We start from the raw sequence: 17,347 nt of genomic DNA, 5'->3' as shown, positions 1-17,347 counted from the left end.
GGGGCCCCCTGTGGCTTCTGCACACCCCCCCCCCCCACCACCACCACCACCACCACCACCTGCTGATGCATCTCTTGCAGGGTCTATAGTTACTCCCATGCTCACTCTACAAATTTTTTTTAAAAGTGTTGATGTGTCAATCCCTGGTGATTTATCGACCTCCTATCCTGAAAGTTCATTTTACCAGATGGGAAAAGACAGCATTAAAAACTGAAGCACTTTGAACTCCTTTACATACCATCGAAAATTGAAATAGATTTTCTTTTCCTGTAAGTTAAAGAGGAACTTTAACCAAGGACTGAACCTTATCCCAATCAGTAGCGGATACCCCCTTTCCCAGGAGAAATCTTTACCTTTTCTTGAATAGATCATCAGGGGTCTGTATGGCTGATATTGTGGTGAAACCCTTCCCATAGTGTGATGTCATTACTGTGGTCCTGACAGTTTGTCTGTAAACCATGTTGCATTGTTGGGTTTTCCAACTGCCATGCAACCAGTATTTCGTTCTGTGCATATACAGTATATTTCTATATAAAAAAACTCTTTTAGGCTATCACATTGGCAGGGGGTTATAGATAAAAGCAGCAGTTAGTGTATTTTTTTTTGTCTGCCAGTAATAAATATGATGACCAGCAGGCTCGTTGTGGATCAAACAACATGAACAAATTACATGGCAAATATGAATAATTTCTTGATCTCTCTTCTATTTTTCAACTTCTCACTTTGCAATGTGTTGCATTTTTTTTCCCCCCTTCAACTTTTTTTCGGTCATCTTCCTCTTTAAAGTGAACCCAAACCGAATAAAATTATTTAAAATACACACATGATGTACCTGCAAATGAATATTACATACTTACTTCGCCATCAGTTCCTCTCAGAAGCTCGCCATTTTTTTCTTACGACTCCTTCCAGTTCTGACGAGATTCTGTCACAACTGAAACATATCAGTTGCTGTCAGTTATAACTTAAAGGACAACTGATGAGACAGATAATGTCCATGTTTCCCTATGGCTCAAGTGAGCAATATTACAGTTCACCAGTATGTTGACTAGGAAGCTTTTATGGAATAATGGCCATTCTTAAAATAGAGGACAGGGAATTCCATTGATCACAGTGGACAAACAGCACGCAGAAGAGGAGAAAGAGATTGATGAGTAGACTGCACGGGAGGTAGGTATGTATGTTTATTTTGACTTTCAATTTTCAGTTCAGGTTTGCTTTAAAGGAGTCATCAGTCAAATAAAGCTCTCCTCCGCTCTACTTACCTGGGGCTTCCTCCAGCCCCTTGCAGCTGACATGTCCCATGTCGCAACTTCGCGCCTGGCCATTGGCCTGGGGTCCCCGCCAGTGCAGAGGGCGACCTCAAGATCGTCTCTACTGCGTGAGCACTGCTGTCAATCTAGTCCACATTGTTCCGCGGTGTACTGCGCAGATGCAGTAGTTCGTACACCGTGGACAACATGAACTTGATTGACAGCGGCGCTCACACAGGCGCACTAGAGGAGGTGGGCCTCTGCACCGCCGGGGGCCCCGGGCCAGCGGCTGCGAGCGGAGCTGTTAGTGTGGGACATGTCAGCTGCAAGGGGCTGGAGGGAGGAAGCCCCGGGTAAATAGAGCGGGGAGGGAGGAAGCCCCGGGTAAATAGAGCGGGGAGGGAGGTTTTTGTTTTTTTTTTGATTGATGACTCCTTTAAGCATTAGATTCAAAGAGGTCCCAAAAGCTGTACGTGTTTTTTGTTCCACTGACAGGATTGTTATCTTTCTTAATTGCGTGTTTACTGGGCCAGTTTGGATGTGTACAGTGGAAAGTAAATACAGCACATCTATATATAGCTGTTTGAGAGAATTTACAGTGCATGTTTTAGGAGTTAGTCTTCTAGCTTTAGGCCTCAAATTGAAAAACATCGCTCAGATGACATAGAAAAACAAACTGCATTGTAAAGAAAATCCATCTCATCCTCGGCTACATACCAGCCTCTTCGTTTAAATTCCGCTCCAGCCTATGGAAGGTCCAGCATTCCAGAATATTTGACATCCCAGGGAAGAGTCTCTCATGTACATGTGTTGTGTGTTTCTGTCTAATAAGCTGGTATGGCATCCCAAGCAGTTAAACATACTTGTCATGCCGAGATACTGAGAGAAGCCAGACAGTGGATGCTATACACATACACAATCTGGGTTTTATTCAGTCTTACTCTTGTTGCTTTTTTAGCTGGAGTAATGCAGGCCATAGACCAACGCATATAATAGTAATGTAACCACATAGAGATCTTTGGTGATAGACCAGGGAGTGCAGGGATTAGGCACATGTCAAAAAGAAGTGACTGCAACTTAGAAATATTTTCTTGTCTTTAAAGAGAACCCGAGGTGTGTTTAAAGAATGTTATCTGCATACAGAGGCTGGATCTGCCTATACAGCCCAGCCTCTGTTGCTATCCCAAACCCGCCTAAGGTCCCCCTGCACTCTGCAATCCCTCATAAATCACAGCCGTGCTGTGAGGCTGTGTTTACATCTGTAGTGTCAGTCTCAGCTGCTCCCCCGCCTCCTGCATAGCTCCGGTCCCTGCCCCCGTCCCTTCCCTCCAATCAGCAGGGAGGGAAGGGATGCAGGCGGGGACTGGAGTTCTGCAGGAGGCGGGGAGAGCAGCAGACTGACACTATAGAGATAAACACAGCCAGCTCTGACAAGCTGTTTGTCAGCAGCGTGGCTGTGATTTATGAGGGATTGCAGAGTGCAGGGGGACCTTAGGGGGGTTTGGGATAGCAACCGAGGCTGGGCTGTATAGGTAGATCCAGCCTTTGTATGCAGATAATATTCTTCAAACCCACCTCGGGTTCTCTTTAAGCACCAAAACCGGAAAAAAATAGCACTGTTATAGGCGCTTATTGTAAAAGCAGCAATTTGCTGCAAAAAGTGCACGTTTGAGCGCACAGCAGCGTCCACTATCGGGTGGCTCCTGGAGCAGAAATTTATTTTCTTTGCCGCAAATCGTGGCGATTATAATGGCTGCGGCAAACAAGGAAAATTTTGGCGGCCGTAGGCCCCTGATTAGTGGCAGGCTTGCAGAAATTATAATTGCGGCGTTACATAGCGGGCATGTCCCCGGCTCCTGCCATGCTATTTGGTACCCAAATTAACTTCCACTGCTGCTGATCAGGCGTCTCAAGTCACCGAAATTTACCTTGCTTGCTGCATTGGGGTGTTAGGATTTTGGGGGGGGTTTAGGCATTACCAATATTTTACTATAGGAATCCAGCAGTAGAATATAGCTAAACTGGGCCCTTCTTTCCATGCATGCTTTAAGCACACCACTTTAAGAAAAAAACAGGCAGGACCAGTGATCGCTAATTCAGCACTACTCTAGCTGTCCCCAGCAGCAAATCTCCATAAGTAGGGTAGGTGAGGCCTAATTTTCGTTCCATGGCAGCGGTATGGCTCTGCCTCCAAGACTACAGGATCTTCTCAAAAAATTTGCATATTGTGATAAAGTTCATTATTTTCTGTAATGTACTGATAAACATTAGACTTTCATATATTTTAGATTCAAATACACACAACTGAAGTAGTTCAAGCCTTTTATTGTTTTAATATTGATGATTTTGGCATACAGCTCATAAAAACCCAAATTTCCTATCTCAAAAAATTAGCATATTTCATCCGACCAATAAAAGAAAAGTGTTTTTAAAACAAAAAAAGTCAACCTTCAAATAATTATGTTCAATTATGCACTCAGTACTTGGTCGGGAATCCTTTTGCAGAAATGACTGCTTCAATGTGGCGTTGCATGGAGGCAATCAGTCTGTGGCACTGCTCAGGTGTTATGGAGGCCCAGGATGCTTCGATAGCGGCCTTAAGCTCATCCAGAGTGTTGGGTCTTGCGTCTCTCAACTTTCTCTTCACAATATCCCACAGATTCTCTATGGGGTTCAGGTCAGGAGAGTTGGCAGGCCAATTGAGCACATTAATACCATGGTCAGTAAACCATTTACCAGTGGTTTTGGCACTGTGAGCAGGTGCCAGGTCGTGCTGAAAAATGAAATCTTCATCTCCATAAAGCTTTTCGGCATATGGAAGCATGAAGTGCTCCAAAATCTCCTGATAGCTAGCTGCATTGACCCTGCCCTTGATACAACACAGTGGACAACCACCAGCAGCTGACATGGCACCCCAGATCATCACTGACTGTGGGTACTTGACACTGGACTTCAGGCATTTTGGCATTTCCCTCTCCCCCGAGTCCCCAGTCTTCCTCCAGACTCTGGCACCTTGATTTCCGAATGACATGTAAAAGTTGCTTTCATTCACTTTGGACCACTGAGCAACAGTCCAGTGCTGCTTCTCTGTAGCCCAGGTCAGGCGCTTCTGCCGCTGTTTCTGGTTCAAAAGTGGGTTCATGCTTCCATCTGCTGAAAAGCTTTATGGAGATGAAGATTTCATTTTTCAGCACGACCTGGCACCTGCTCACAGTGCCAAAACCACTGGTAAATGGTTTACTGACCATGGTATTACTGTGCTCTATTGGCCTGCCAACTCTCCTGACCTGAACCCCATAGAAAATCTGTGGGATATTGTGAAGAGAAAGTTGAGAGACGCAAGACCCAACACTCTGGATGAGCTTAGGGCCGCTATCGAATCATCCTGGGCCTCCATAACACCTGAGCAGTGCCACAGGCTGATTGCCTCCATGCCACGCCGCATTTAAGCAGTCATTTCTGCAAAAGGATTCCCGACCAAGTACTGAGTGCATAACTGAACATAATTATTTGAAGGTTGACTTTTTTTGTTTTAAAAACACTTTACTTTTATTGGTCGGATGAAATATGCTAATTATTTGAGATAGGAAATTTGGGTTTTCATGAGCTGTATGCCAAAATCATCAATATTAAAACAATAAAAGGCTTGAACTACTTCAGTTGTGTGTATTTGAATCTAAAATATATGAAAGTCTAATGTTTATCAGTACATTACAGAAAATAATGAACTTTATCACAATATGCTAATTTTTTTAGAAGATCCTGTATATAGTTGTGGAATACAGAAAGTCCTACGCAGGCAGCAACATTAAGCATCTTTGTTTTCCTCAGAGGGAGTAGGCCCTAGCACAGAGATCTCAGGCATCCTTCCAGTGAGCCAAGTATGGGCATTTCAGGGGTACCCCTGGATTCAGCACAGTTAGTTTTGGTTCCAGTTACTGAGAAGCAGGGTATCAGCAAAGCAGACAACAATACCCTGAAATACCCTAGCCTTGACATCTGTTATTCTTTGGTGGTGCGTTTGTTGCGTAACCCATGCTTCTTATATGGAATTCTCCTCCTGGTGCCTAATCCTAACAACCCCAACCCCACCATTAAATTATTATTTAGTATTTATATAGCGCCGACAGAGTATTAGATAGAGTATTTTGTCTTGTCACCAACTGTCCCTCAGAGGGGCTCACAATCTAATCCCTACCATAGTCATATGTCTATGTACTTATGTACTGCATGTATCATAGTATAGGACCAATTTAGAGGGAAGCTAATTAACTTTTCTGTATGTTTTTGGAGATGTGGGAGGAAACCAGAGTGCCCAGAGGAAACCCACGCAGACACAGGGAGAACATACAAACTCCTTGCAGATGTTGCTCTGGCTGAGATTCGAATCGGGGACCCAGCGCTGCAAGGCGAGGGCGCTAACCACTACACCACCATGCTGCCCCTTTTTGACATGTACTCCTGCAAGGTTGCCATACTTCATATGTTTTACTTGAAATCAATTTCCTTGATTGCTTATATTGTTTGAAAAATCAAACAAATCCACCATACACTATTCAATTTTTTGATTAAAAAAAAACAAATAATCAAGATGGATAATTATTAAAAGCTTAAAGAACACACGAGGTGACATGACATGATGAGTTAGACATGTGTTTGTACAGTGCCAAGCACACAAATAATTAGGCTGTGTTCCTTATTTTCTTTGCCTGAAAGAGTTAAACATCAGGTATGCAAGTGACAGTTTCTGTTCGGGCCGGGAGCGGGTCGGATTATCGCATAACCCTCACTGATAAGTAATTACAGCCATAAAACACTTTACTGTTAGTAAATGGCTTCTGAGAGCAAGAAAGAGATAAACAGGGTCAATAATTCATAGATTTGAGCTGTGGCATACTTCAATGAAGGTGTCTAAGTAGAGAAAATGAAAAAAATCTAAAAACTAGATTTAAATATGAAATAAAACTGTGGGAAATCATTTTTCGGAGGAGGAGGATAGATACAATGGTTTATCTCATCCGTTTATTTTCACCTTGGATGTCCTTTAAAAGAAAGTAGATACAGGTTGAGTTGTTCAAAACAAAATTGAATAAAAATTTAAAGTAAAAAAAAAAAATCTAAAGTAAAAGTAAAAAAAAAGAAAGGTCTTTTCTTGACAAAAAAAAAAAAACATATACTCAATGTTTCTAAATAACTGATAGTGTTAAAATAATAGAAATTGGAACGTTTTGGTTGAATAATATATGGTCACTTTTGGGGTGCTACACAAGATGGACAAAGACATAAATAACCATCTGAAAGCAGCTGTAATACTTTTTTATTATATTGGAAAAAATAAAAGTTGAGAATGCATTTAACTATTTCTGCTGCAGTGCCGCGCTACGGCGCGCTCACCCCCGTGCTGTCCCCCGATAGCCCTGGGATCAGTGAACGGGAACATGGTTCCCGATCACCGATCCGTCTCCCCAGGAGAAAAACCGAAGCGCTCTTACAAGAGGCTTCAGTCTTTCTGCCCGTGAAAATGTCCGCATCCCCCTTGTGCTTCCGCTTAGCAAGAAGCACAAGGAGGGAAAAAAAGTTCAAGGTGGCCATCTGGTGGCCAAATAGTAAAACTACATCTACATATTTCTTACATTACAATTTCCACATATACTAACATTAAAAGTTAACTGTTTATTTCCCACACCAAAATATTACCCAAATAAAATGTTTTATGGGGAAAAAAAAAATGACAATTAAAAAAAAAAAAAAAAAAAAAAAAAAAAAAAAAAAACGACAAATAGTTACCTAGGGGTCTGAACTTTTTAAATATGCATTTGAAGAGGGTATAATACGAACATTTTTTAAATGGTGTCATAACCGAAACAAAGGCGCAAATACAATACATAGGTTTTCATTATGGTAGTGTGGATTATTTTAAAGCTATAATGGCTGAAAACTGAGAAATAATGAATTTTTTCCATTTTATTCTTAATGCATTTATAAAAAAATAATTCTTAGCAAAATGTACCACCCACAGAAAGCCTAATTAGTGGCGGAAAAAACAAGATATAGAGCAATAAATTGTTATTAGTAGTGATAAAGTTATTAGCGAATGAATGGGAGGTGAAAATAGCTCTGATGCATAAGGTGAAAAATCCCCGCGGGCTGAAATGGTTAAAGAGACACTGAAGCGAAAAAAAAAATATGATATAGTGAATTGGTTGTGTACTATGAATAATTACTAGAAGATTAGCAGCAAAGAAAATATTCTCATACTTTTATTTTCAGGTATATAGTGTTTTTTCTAACATTGCATCATTACATATTATGTGCAGATTACACAACACTCAGCATTCAAAATGAGTCTTTCAGAGCAGTCTGTGAAGTAATGACCTCTCCTCTAGCAGAGGAAAAGTAAATAGTCCAGGAACAGTTGAGATAATAAAAGTCAGATAACAACCCTCTCCACGACTAACTTAGTCGGAGAGCTTAATGGCTTGTTTGCATAGAGATAACAACTGGAGTTTCTCAACTCTTCCTGTACTGGAAACAATTAGACTGATGTATCTGGTCTTAATGTTTTATTTCTTATCTGTACTACACATACAAATCATAATATCATATTTTTTTTTTCGCTTCAGTGTCTCTTTAAAGAACGCACATCTTGTTAAAACACCAAAACGACAGCAGCTGTACTCACTTGTAGCCATGATGTCTCTAGGACACGTTGGGATCCCATGATCAACAGCCCATTTAAAAGCACCATCTCCGACTAAGAAGCTGTAAAGAGGAAAACAAAATCAGATGTCATTAATGCTGCTAAGAGCTTACAGGGACTCCGAGCACCTGTCATGGGCATGCCTTTAAGACAGACGACTTTCAACAAAATCGAGCTATGACCCCTCTGGAGGTGCCTCTTGCAATGGCCATGTGCGTCACTTCCTCTTCCCGCTTCATTCAGTGATGCACTTCTCTAACAGAGAAGACAGGGGTGACCCGGAAGTTATAACATAGCCAAGATGGCAGACGCGACTTTTAAACTGAAATCGAACGAAAACTATTTGGTGTAGAACGGCGATTCAGGCATCAAATGAAAGAGGAGAGCACAAGCTACAGAATGAAATGCATCTTTAAGTACTTTTCAGTACTGGTCGGAGTCTTAAAGGCATGCGTATGAGAGGTGCTCGGAGTCCCTTTAAAGTAGGATAAAACTGACAAAACATTCAATAAAAATGTATTATCCTAATTTGTATTACCCATGCAGTTACCATATTTGCTTTTGTGCGCAAGTAATATTGTCTGTCTACAAATTTCAAGTTCCCAAAGTACAGTTTATCTGCTCTGATCTGCCATTGCCCTTTACTGCATAGCTGCTATATTTATATATTATAATGAATCCAGTGATCACATCTCAGCGCTCTCTGGTTCTACAATGTGTGCAGTTCAGTGTCAGCACACTGCTGGCTGGATACTAATTGTAGCAAACAAATGTAAACAAAAGATAATGTTATCACCTCTGAATGTGTACAGAAGCTGCCCACTGAAGCAAGGAGCTTTCCACGGAAGAACAAAATACTATGTTTAACTGTTTGAATGCTGTTCTGCTTAAAATAAAAATTGTGATAGTAGATTTTATGCCGCAAATAATCATTTAGAACAAAGAAATGCTGAGTTTCATACTACTTCAAAGACCTATAACGGATTGTTACTCTGCAATCTATGCAACACCAAAATATCTGTCAGCACTCTGGAACTGACTTTCGTACGTAATGCATTGCATCAAGATTGTGTCAGGGAGTGGTCCATGGAAGTAATCAGCATTACAATAAAACTATTCTACCTTCTGATTTATGCAGATTCTTGGCTATCCCCTGAACCAATGACACACAAGATTTTTTCATAAACAATAAACTGACACATGAACATTTTGATAGATGGACTGCTGAAAGAAAAAAACTGCTCGGGTCGTAACTGAAAGCAGACACTGATTATTTTCCGAAAAGACACGGACGGTTTATTCTTACACAAACAGCTCAGTACTAGCTGTGAAATAGAAAATTAAAATATAAAACGTAGAAAGCAGACCCAATACAGCGAAACAGCAAATTTTGGCACCCATGGCAGCCTGGAAATTTGGACACCACCACACACCAGATACAGTGGCACCCAGTGAACAACTTTGGAGCTGGATGCACACGAGGATGATAAACAGTGCAGACAATTTACAACCAGAGAAAAATAGAAGACAATGGAGTGTTTCCCAGTGGAGCGGCTTGGACTAGAAGAGCCAAGGAGAGAACAATGCGCTAGGCCTGCATTTGGCCAAGACGATCTGGTACTTTGGATCTTTGTGACCTATCAGGGCCTCCATACATGCGCTAGATTCTAGCCAGAGACTAACCCAACTCAGAACCATCTAACGCAAGGGTGCCCATTGCATCGATAGCGACCTAACAGTTGACTGTTAAAGAGACCAAGTGCACAGAGAATGAGGTCGCACACCACAGGTGAGGTGCTGGACCAATATTTGTAATCCACGAAAAACTCCAGAAGGTCCGCACACTCTAATGTACCATGTTCTGTTTATTCAGAAAACGTAACACACCATTCCACAACCAACGAGTCGTTTCGGGGCCCAGCAGGGTCCCCTTTGTCAAGGCTACAGTACAGAATGGTAGCCATCCGTTACCATTCTGTACTGTAGCCTTGACAAAGGGGACCCTGCGGGGCCCCGAAACGACTCGTTGGTTGTGGAATGGTGTGTTACGTTTTCTGAATAAACAGAACATGGTACATTAGAGTGTGCGGACCTTCTGGAGTTTTTCGACTGTTAAAGAGGAACTCCAGTGAAAATAATGTAATATTGCATATTCTACATGCACGGTCTTGGTAACTTAATCAGCTCATTTGGTTTCCAATACCACCTATATGCAGACGATACACAACTGTACCTCTCGGCCCCAGACCTTAACTCCCTCCTCACACGGGTTCCCGACTGCCTGTCCGCTATCTCCTCTTTCACGTCCTCTCGCTTCTTAAAACTTAATATGAATAAAACTGAACTAATAGTCTTTCCACCATCCCTGTCCACCCCTTTGCCTGATATTACAATAAATGTTAACAACACGTCTATAACATCAGTTCCCAAAGCACGGTGCTTGGGGGTAATATTTGATTCTTCTCTCTCATTTACTCCTCACATTAACTCCCTAACCAGCTCCTGCCATTTCCAACTGAAAAACATAGCACGTATCCGACCTTTTCTCTCCCATGACACAACCAAAATGTTAGTACATGCTCTTATTATATCTCGATTGGACTATTGCAATATATTGCTTGGTGGACTTCCAACTAACTGACTAACACAGCTCAATTCTGTACTGAACTCTGCTGCTCGACTCATTCATCTCTCCTCTCGCTCTTCCTCTGCTGCCCCTCTCTGTCAAGCTCTTCACTGGCTACCAATTAATGAGAGGATTCAGTTCAAACTCTTAACCATAACCTACAAAGCTCTCCACAATCTCTCTCCCCTGTACATCTCCTCACTAGTCTCCAGATACCAACCCAACCGCAATCTCAGATCTGCACACGAGCTTCTTCTATTCTCTTCTACAATTACCTCCTCACATTCACGTGTACAAGACTTCTCACGTGCCTCACCCCTTCTCTGGAATGCCCTTCCACAACACATCCGCCACTCTCCCACCTTCGAAATCTTTAAACGTTCCCTCAAAACCCACCTTTTCCGACAAGCATATTCTCTAGCTTAGGCCATGCACCCACTAAATAACCTAATTACGCACTGCCTGTACATATACTGTATACTTCCCCCACCTCTCGTTTCCACCCCATTCCTTTAGATTGTAAGCTCGCAAGGGCAGGGCTCTCACCCTTTTGTGTCATGGAATGTTATTAATTCAATTGCTTGCACACTGTTAGAAATTTATACATTTTAGTCATCATGTTAAATCAAGTTGTAATCAGCAGTGCTGTATCTTGTATCAGTGTTCATATTTCATGTATATCATTGTCTGTATCATTATGTATCCCTTGTTTGTTTTCTTACATTGTACAGCGCCACGGAATATGTTGGCGCTTTATAAATAAATAATAATAATAATAATAGTAAAAATTAAGCAATTGTTTTAATTCTGAATACATGATTTAGTCAGTGTTTTTCCATTGTAAAATCTTTCCTCTCCCTGATTTATATTCTGACATTTACTACCTGGTGACATTTTTACTGCTGGCAGGTGATGTCTGTGGAAGTAGATGCTGCTTGCTTTTTTGTCAGTTGGACCCAGCTGTAAACAGCTGTTATTTCCCACAATGCAATGAGGTTCACAGACAGGAAACTGACAGGACCATGGTCCTGACATTCCACTGTGGGAGGGGTTTCACCACAATATCAGCCATACAGAGCCCACTGATGATCCATTTGTGAAAAGGAAGAGATGTCTCATGGGAAAGGGGGTATCAGCTACTGATTGGGATGAAGTTCAATTCTTGGTCACGGTTTCTCTTTTTTTTTGGACTGCACGGTAGTATGCGGTGCGCTGCATGCTGACAAACCATGCTGCGCCACACACACATAACGTATTGTGCTGCTCTGCCGCCCTATGCAGAGCAGAATGCGGCCAGTCAGAGACAGCAAGGGGAGAGGCGTGGCTGAAGTGAAATACAGTGTCTTCCACTCGTACAACAATTTTTGCTCCATTCATTGGTTGATGTTGAGGGGAATAATTCCACAAAAATATATTATAACACAGCTCAGCAGACAACATTATTATTTATTTATGAGTTGTAGTTTGCCATTAATGCAAGAGTTGCTTGAAATGAGTCATACTGGCAGCCATCCTAGCAGATTAATCACTGCTTGCCATTACACCCGTTAGTGATATTACATCTGATATTGTCCCTCTCTAGCATCTGCCAATACCAGCTAATAAGGAAACTGGCAACGCTTGGGTTGTTATAGGTACTGAATAATGATATCCTATCCTTTCAATGACTGTTTTGTTTTTCTACACTTCTCAAACACGGTTAGAGTAGACAAGCATTCATTCAGGCTGCAACCAGGGCCATCAAGTACCGTACACTCATTTCTTGGCAAGAATCTTCCTAGACTGGAAAAGCATCTTATGAAGAAAGCGCTCTGTGGAAGCCTATTAAAAATTAAATTAGAAATTAGACCCGGCAGACAGAATTTAGGATACGGGTAGCTGTTCCACCCACAGGATCGTGCAGAAATGGACTACTTGAGTCCAGAGCCGTCTACCACCAGACATGACCTGATCAAGTGTAGAAAATAGAACTCAAATCATATTTAGCTGCGATTTACTGCCGCGGGTATTTAACACAGTTTTCCGTAAATCTGCTCAGACACAATTTCCTAAAGCAAACTGCAGTGAATGCCTACCATCCCACAGCGATGTTTACTGGCATTCGAGGTCTTGAAATTTTACTGCACATACCAAAGTGTCTCCTTTTAAGAAAAGGTATATTATCTGTAAAATATGCAGAGAGCCAGGACAGCGGTGCTCAGTGATGCTGACAGCAGAGGCCTGTCATGCTGTTGGCACGGTAACGGTGGGCTGGTAGGTTACCTCTCCAGAAGGGGAGCGATGAAATATAAAGCCCACAGCACTGGTTCTGTCCAGCAGACTTTACTGACACACATTGCTATACTTCATAAAGATCTACAAAAATAATGCTGGCCACACGTGAAGATGCAACAAAATGGCAAAACGAGTATTTGACTAAGTCAAGATCTTCTATAAAAACAACAGAACTGTAAACTTAAAGAGAACCTGAACTGAAAATAAAAAGTCAAAATAACCATACACAGGTCATACTTACCTCCCGTGTAGTCTACTCCTCAATCTTTCTCCACTCCCGCGGAGGCGAGGCTGGTGCTGTGACTTAGTCTTAGCACAAATAGTAGAATACTATAAAAAAAAGTTTAAGGGGAGGGGGAACCAGGTCAGGGGTACCTTAGCATTATTTTAAAATGACATTAAAACTTATCATTGTGGTGCCAGCAGTGGTCTAACCTGTGCTGGCCACACATACTAAAGTATCACTCCAGGCACAAACGTTTTCCTAGTCATGGTAGGCACTCAGTGGTAGCAGCTTCTTTTTGTTTGTGAAGCTGGTCATTAGTTGACATCAAATAAAACTCTTATTATTCCAAAATTTAGGAGTACACCGATAAAAGGAATTTTGATCACGCTTATCGTCTTGAATCATCTATAGCAGTGTTTCTCAACACGTGATTCGCATACCAGACCACAGCAGGGGGTACACAGCCAGGAGGGGACGCAGCGCAAAACAGGGGGGCTATACTGTGGGCACCCATGCCTGGCGATACTGAGGGCACCCATGCATGGCTATACTGGGGGCACCCATGCCTGGCTATACTGGGGGCACCCATGCCTGGCTATACTGAGGGTACCTATACTGGGGCAGGCACTTATACCTGGCTATCTATCTATACTGGGGGCACCTATACCTGCGGTGGGGGATACATATATATTTTATACACATAAATACACGTGGGGGGGGGGTACTTGGCTGGAACTGAATTGCGATAGGGGTACCTGGGTCAAAAAAAGTTGAGAAACACTGATCTATCCCCTTATTTTATATTTGAACACTGTTTTATCCTTTTGGCTCCTCTGTTTACTTGATATCAGTTTACTATGTTAGAGTCTACTATAATGAGATTCTATGTATATACATAACTTTTTCTAACTCTGGGACACTTATTAGGCTGGCACTGGGCAGAGGCAACAAAACATTCAATCTAGTTTGTAAATGTGTAACTATAAAATAAAACCATTGGATATCTACAAAAAGAAAAAAAAATTCACCTCGGGTTCACTTTCATTTTTTTTTTCATTTTAATAATACATTATTAAGAGCAGTCTAGAACTGTCTTATTGAACTTGCTCCAGAAACATTTTCATACTCCCAAAATCAGAAAGGTTTTCTATGCTTTCACATGACAGCTTCGCTCATATTTGGGCCACATTACAGCAACGATGAACGACATACGAAAAAGTGAGCAAAATATTTACAGTGAGAATAGTCAGGTGTCATCTGCGACCAGATGATCCATTACTCATAGGCTTGGACCTCACCCCTAGCATGGTGGGAACATGAGCATGTGTAGAGGTGTATTTTGCTCATTTTGTTTTGGAACCTAAAGACGCTTGGGTTCCATTGTAGGAATATTAAATATCAATCTGTTTTTCTGAAGAGGCAAATGAGCCGTGTTTTCACTGGCCGGATCGCAACCCCCGAATCACATAAGACAGCCTTGCCCTGATAGTTTTATTTATACCAGAGGTTAATAAAATCCTCCTCGCTAACCAAAAGGACCAATTTCTCAGAACATTCTGCTGATTGCAAATACATTCTTCACTGATGTTTTCTCTAGCAGTTCCCGGGAACTGGGCAGCAGATCAGAGGCTCTGAAATGATAGCATGTGCCTTCCAATAGTCTGTCTTTAGATTCCACTCTTGATCAAAGTTAAAGGTATTGTAGCAACAAATTATTGGTCAAGTGTTGCTGGTAATAAACCAAGAAAAAAAAATATAAAAAATGCTAGGATTTAAAACCAAAATATTTCCACAAAAATATTTCCACAGTTCATTAGAGGATTAATAACGCAATATCTTGGGTATCGAGTGTGCGTCGCCCCCAAACCGTAAAGTCATCTGTTTGGAGTAAGCCCTGCTCCCCACTACAAAAAGGAAAAACAAAAGAGAGTGCCAAAAGCAGCTACGCAAAACACAGAGGATCTTTAGTGAAACAGGATCATTTGTTTTCAAGTTGGGCCTCTGGTCTCTTGTTGCCTACAGCTGAACAGACACTCGAAATGAAGTCATGTCAAAAATATCCACATAAATACTTACAGAGCAGCCAATTAATAGTTCTCCTGTCAGCCAATGGACATGATGTTCTCAGGCTGCAGAAATAAGCACGTAAATCTATGTATATAAATTGGTGAGCAGTGTAGGGTGGTGTTTGATCCCCCTCTGATCAGATTCAGATCAGAGATTGATTGAGCTATTTGCTACATGGCGAGGCAATCTAAATGTGTATGGACAGCTTTAATATTTAACTATGTATCTGCTAAGACCCATTACACCAGTGTGTGGGGTGTTGCTCCAAAACAAAAATCCAAACTAAAGCCTAACTTAAGTTTTCAAATAGTTGCTATGAAAATATTTAAACTTTCTTTTCAGTGTAGTGACTGGGGCAGAAGCTGTTACTACTGAATATGGCAAAAACAACACAGGGCAGGCACAGGTACCAAATCACCACAGAAGTGTTATTGTCGACACATGATTTAGAGAGGAGGCCTCTGATGGAACGCGCTCCCCCTCACCTGACAAGTTTCACAAGGACTCTCGTATCGTCAGAGGCAGTATGGAAGGTGCAGGGAGCCTGGTAACTGTTGCTACTATGTTAGTGACAAAAAAGTGACTTTGTAGAGACATAATGACTGCTGAGTCCACAGAGTTTAAATATGGGGAAATGTCTTTACTGAGACATCTGCTGCATGGCAGTGACAGGCGTTCATCTTTGTATAATATATATATATATATATATATATATATATATATACACATACATACATACATACATATATATATATATATATATATATATATATATATATATATATATATATATATATATATAGGTTAGGGTACAGTCCTTTTTTTGAAGTGAAGGATCAAAAAACACAGTCCTTTTAAAAGACAATCCACCTTGCCTATATAAACCTTTAGTTAGTTTATGGAAAAGGACTTAAGTTCAAAAAACGAGGAACTAAAGTGCTATGGTATCAAAGACTTTGTAGAAAAACTTTAACACGTATTACAAAAACATTAAAAAAAGGTTCTTCAATTCCACATAATTAGTTTCCATATAATAGATGGTACATCAAAATACATCCAAAAGGCTGAAGCTGATGGAGCTGATAAGAATTGTATTCTGGCTTGACTTAGTTGTAACCTTAAATGAGCATTGTGTCTTTAGAGGCAACAACACATGTTCGTTTCGGGCTCTTTATATGATACATATGCCCTTCATCAGGCCGTAACACAAAGTTCTGTATGGCTCAGTCAAAGGATATGGAGGCCAGAAAAAATGGAACTGGCATCTGACCCACCAGATGCACAAAATGGCCTTTCCACAGCGTAATATGAAGAGGACGCTGCTATGGTGGAAGCCTGATGTTTTGCTCATCTTTGCTCACCATCCACATTGGCTAAATATTGCTTAAGGATTTTTTTACATGTAAACAGAGCAGCTGACTGAAGAAGGTCAACCAGATCAGACAACTTATAGCTTGAATTATCTGTACGTATTGTTCTGCCCCTCACCCTGCTGCAGCTCAAATTCCCAACGGAGTTAAATACTATTCGCCCTCCGAGTCATAGCAACTCAGAGGGAGAAGTAATTCAGGGTTACGTAAGTAATTAATTCAGGTGCGCACTATAGCGTTAGTGCCTAGCAGCACCCAGCTCAGAGCACCGAAAAATCACCTGCTTTGTGAATTACGACTTCAATTCAACTGTACAAGGGCTAATGCCATCCCTAGAATTAGACACTAGCAAAACAGATACAAAGATACCAGTAACTGGACCCATCACTCTACCGCGATATTATCAGAACATTCGATCCTGGCATAAACAACCACCAAAAACCTCACATTGTGCATAGCTCCCTTACTGACCCAGCAGAAGATGGCACATGTTAATATCTGAAGAGGCGACTTGAAAACCTGCACATATATCACATATATACTGACTAAACACCTTATTATGCCCACTATACTGGATTGGATCTCCTTTTGCCAAAACAGCCTTAATGCTTTGTGGAATGGATCCCATAAGACATTGGTAACACTTATTTGAGGTGTTGGTCATGTTGACATGAATGCGGCACAATATTTCTGTAGATTTGTCAGCTACTTATTTATGTCATACATTTCTCATAATATTCCACCATCAACCTGGACTATTGACAACAACACAGAATTGGGCTAGGCTTCAAATCTCAAATTCAAAATAAAAAACAAAAAACAAACATGCAC

The 17,347-nt window shown here is 41.2% G+C and overlaps 1 protein-coding gene across 8 annotated transcripts in view; it reads right to left on the bottom strand.

The window, feature by feature from the left end:
• The window catches only part of TASP1 (taspase 1), a 214,560-nt gene that overhangs the window by 152,173 nt on the left and 45,040 nt on the right, over nt 1–17,347 (bottom strand). For all 8 annotated transcript variants that reach the window (XM_068232469.1, XM_068232474.1, XM_068232466.1 and 5 more), the window contains one exon: nt 7,936–8,015. In XM_068232469.1, the coding sequence (XP_068088570.1) occupies nt 7,936–8,015 (80 nt within the window). The remainder of the gene's footprint in view (nt 1–7,935; nt 8,016–17,347) is intronic.

The sequence above is a fragment of the Hyperolius riggenbachi genome, chromosome 4, assembly GCF_040937935.1.
Source record: "Hyperolius riggenbachi isolate aHypRig1 chromosome 4, aHypRig1.pri, whole genome shotgun sequence".
NCBI classification, from domain to species: domain Eukaryota; kingdom Metazoa; phylum Chordata; class Amphibia; order Anura; family Hyperoliidae; genus Hyperolius; species Hyperolius riggenbachi.
The sequence above is the reverse complement of the archived record's forward strand: the minus strand, read 5'-3'. Positions and strand labels throughout refer to the sequence as shown.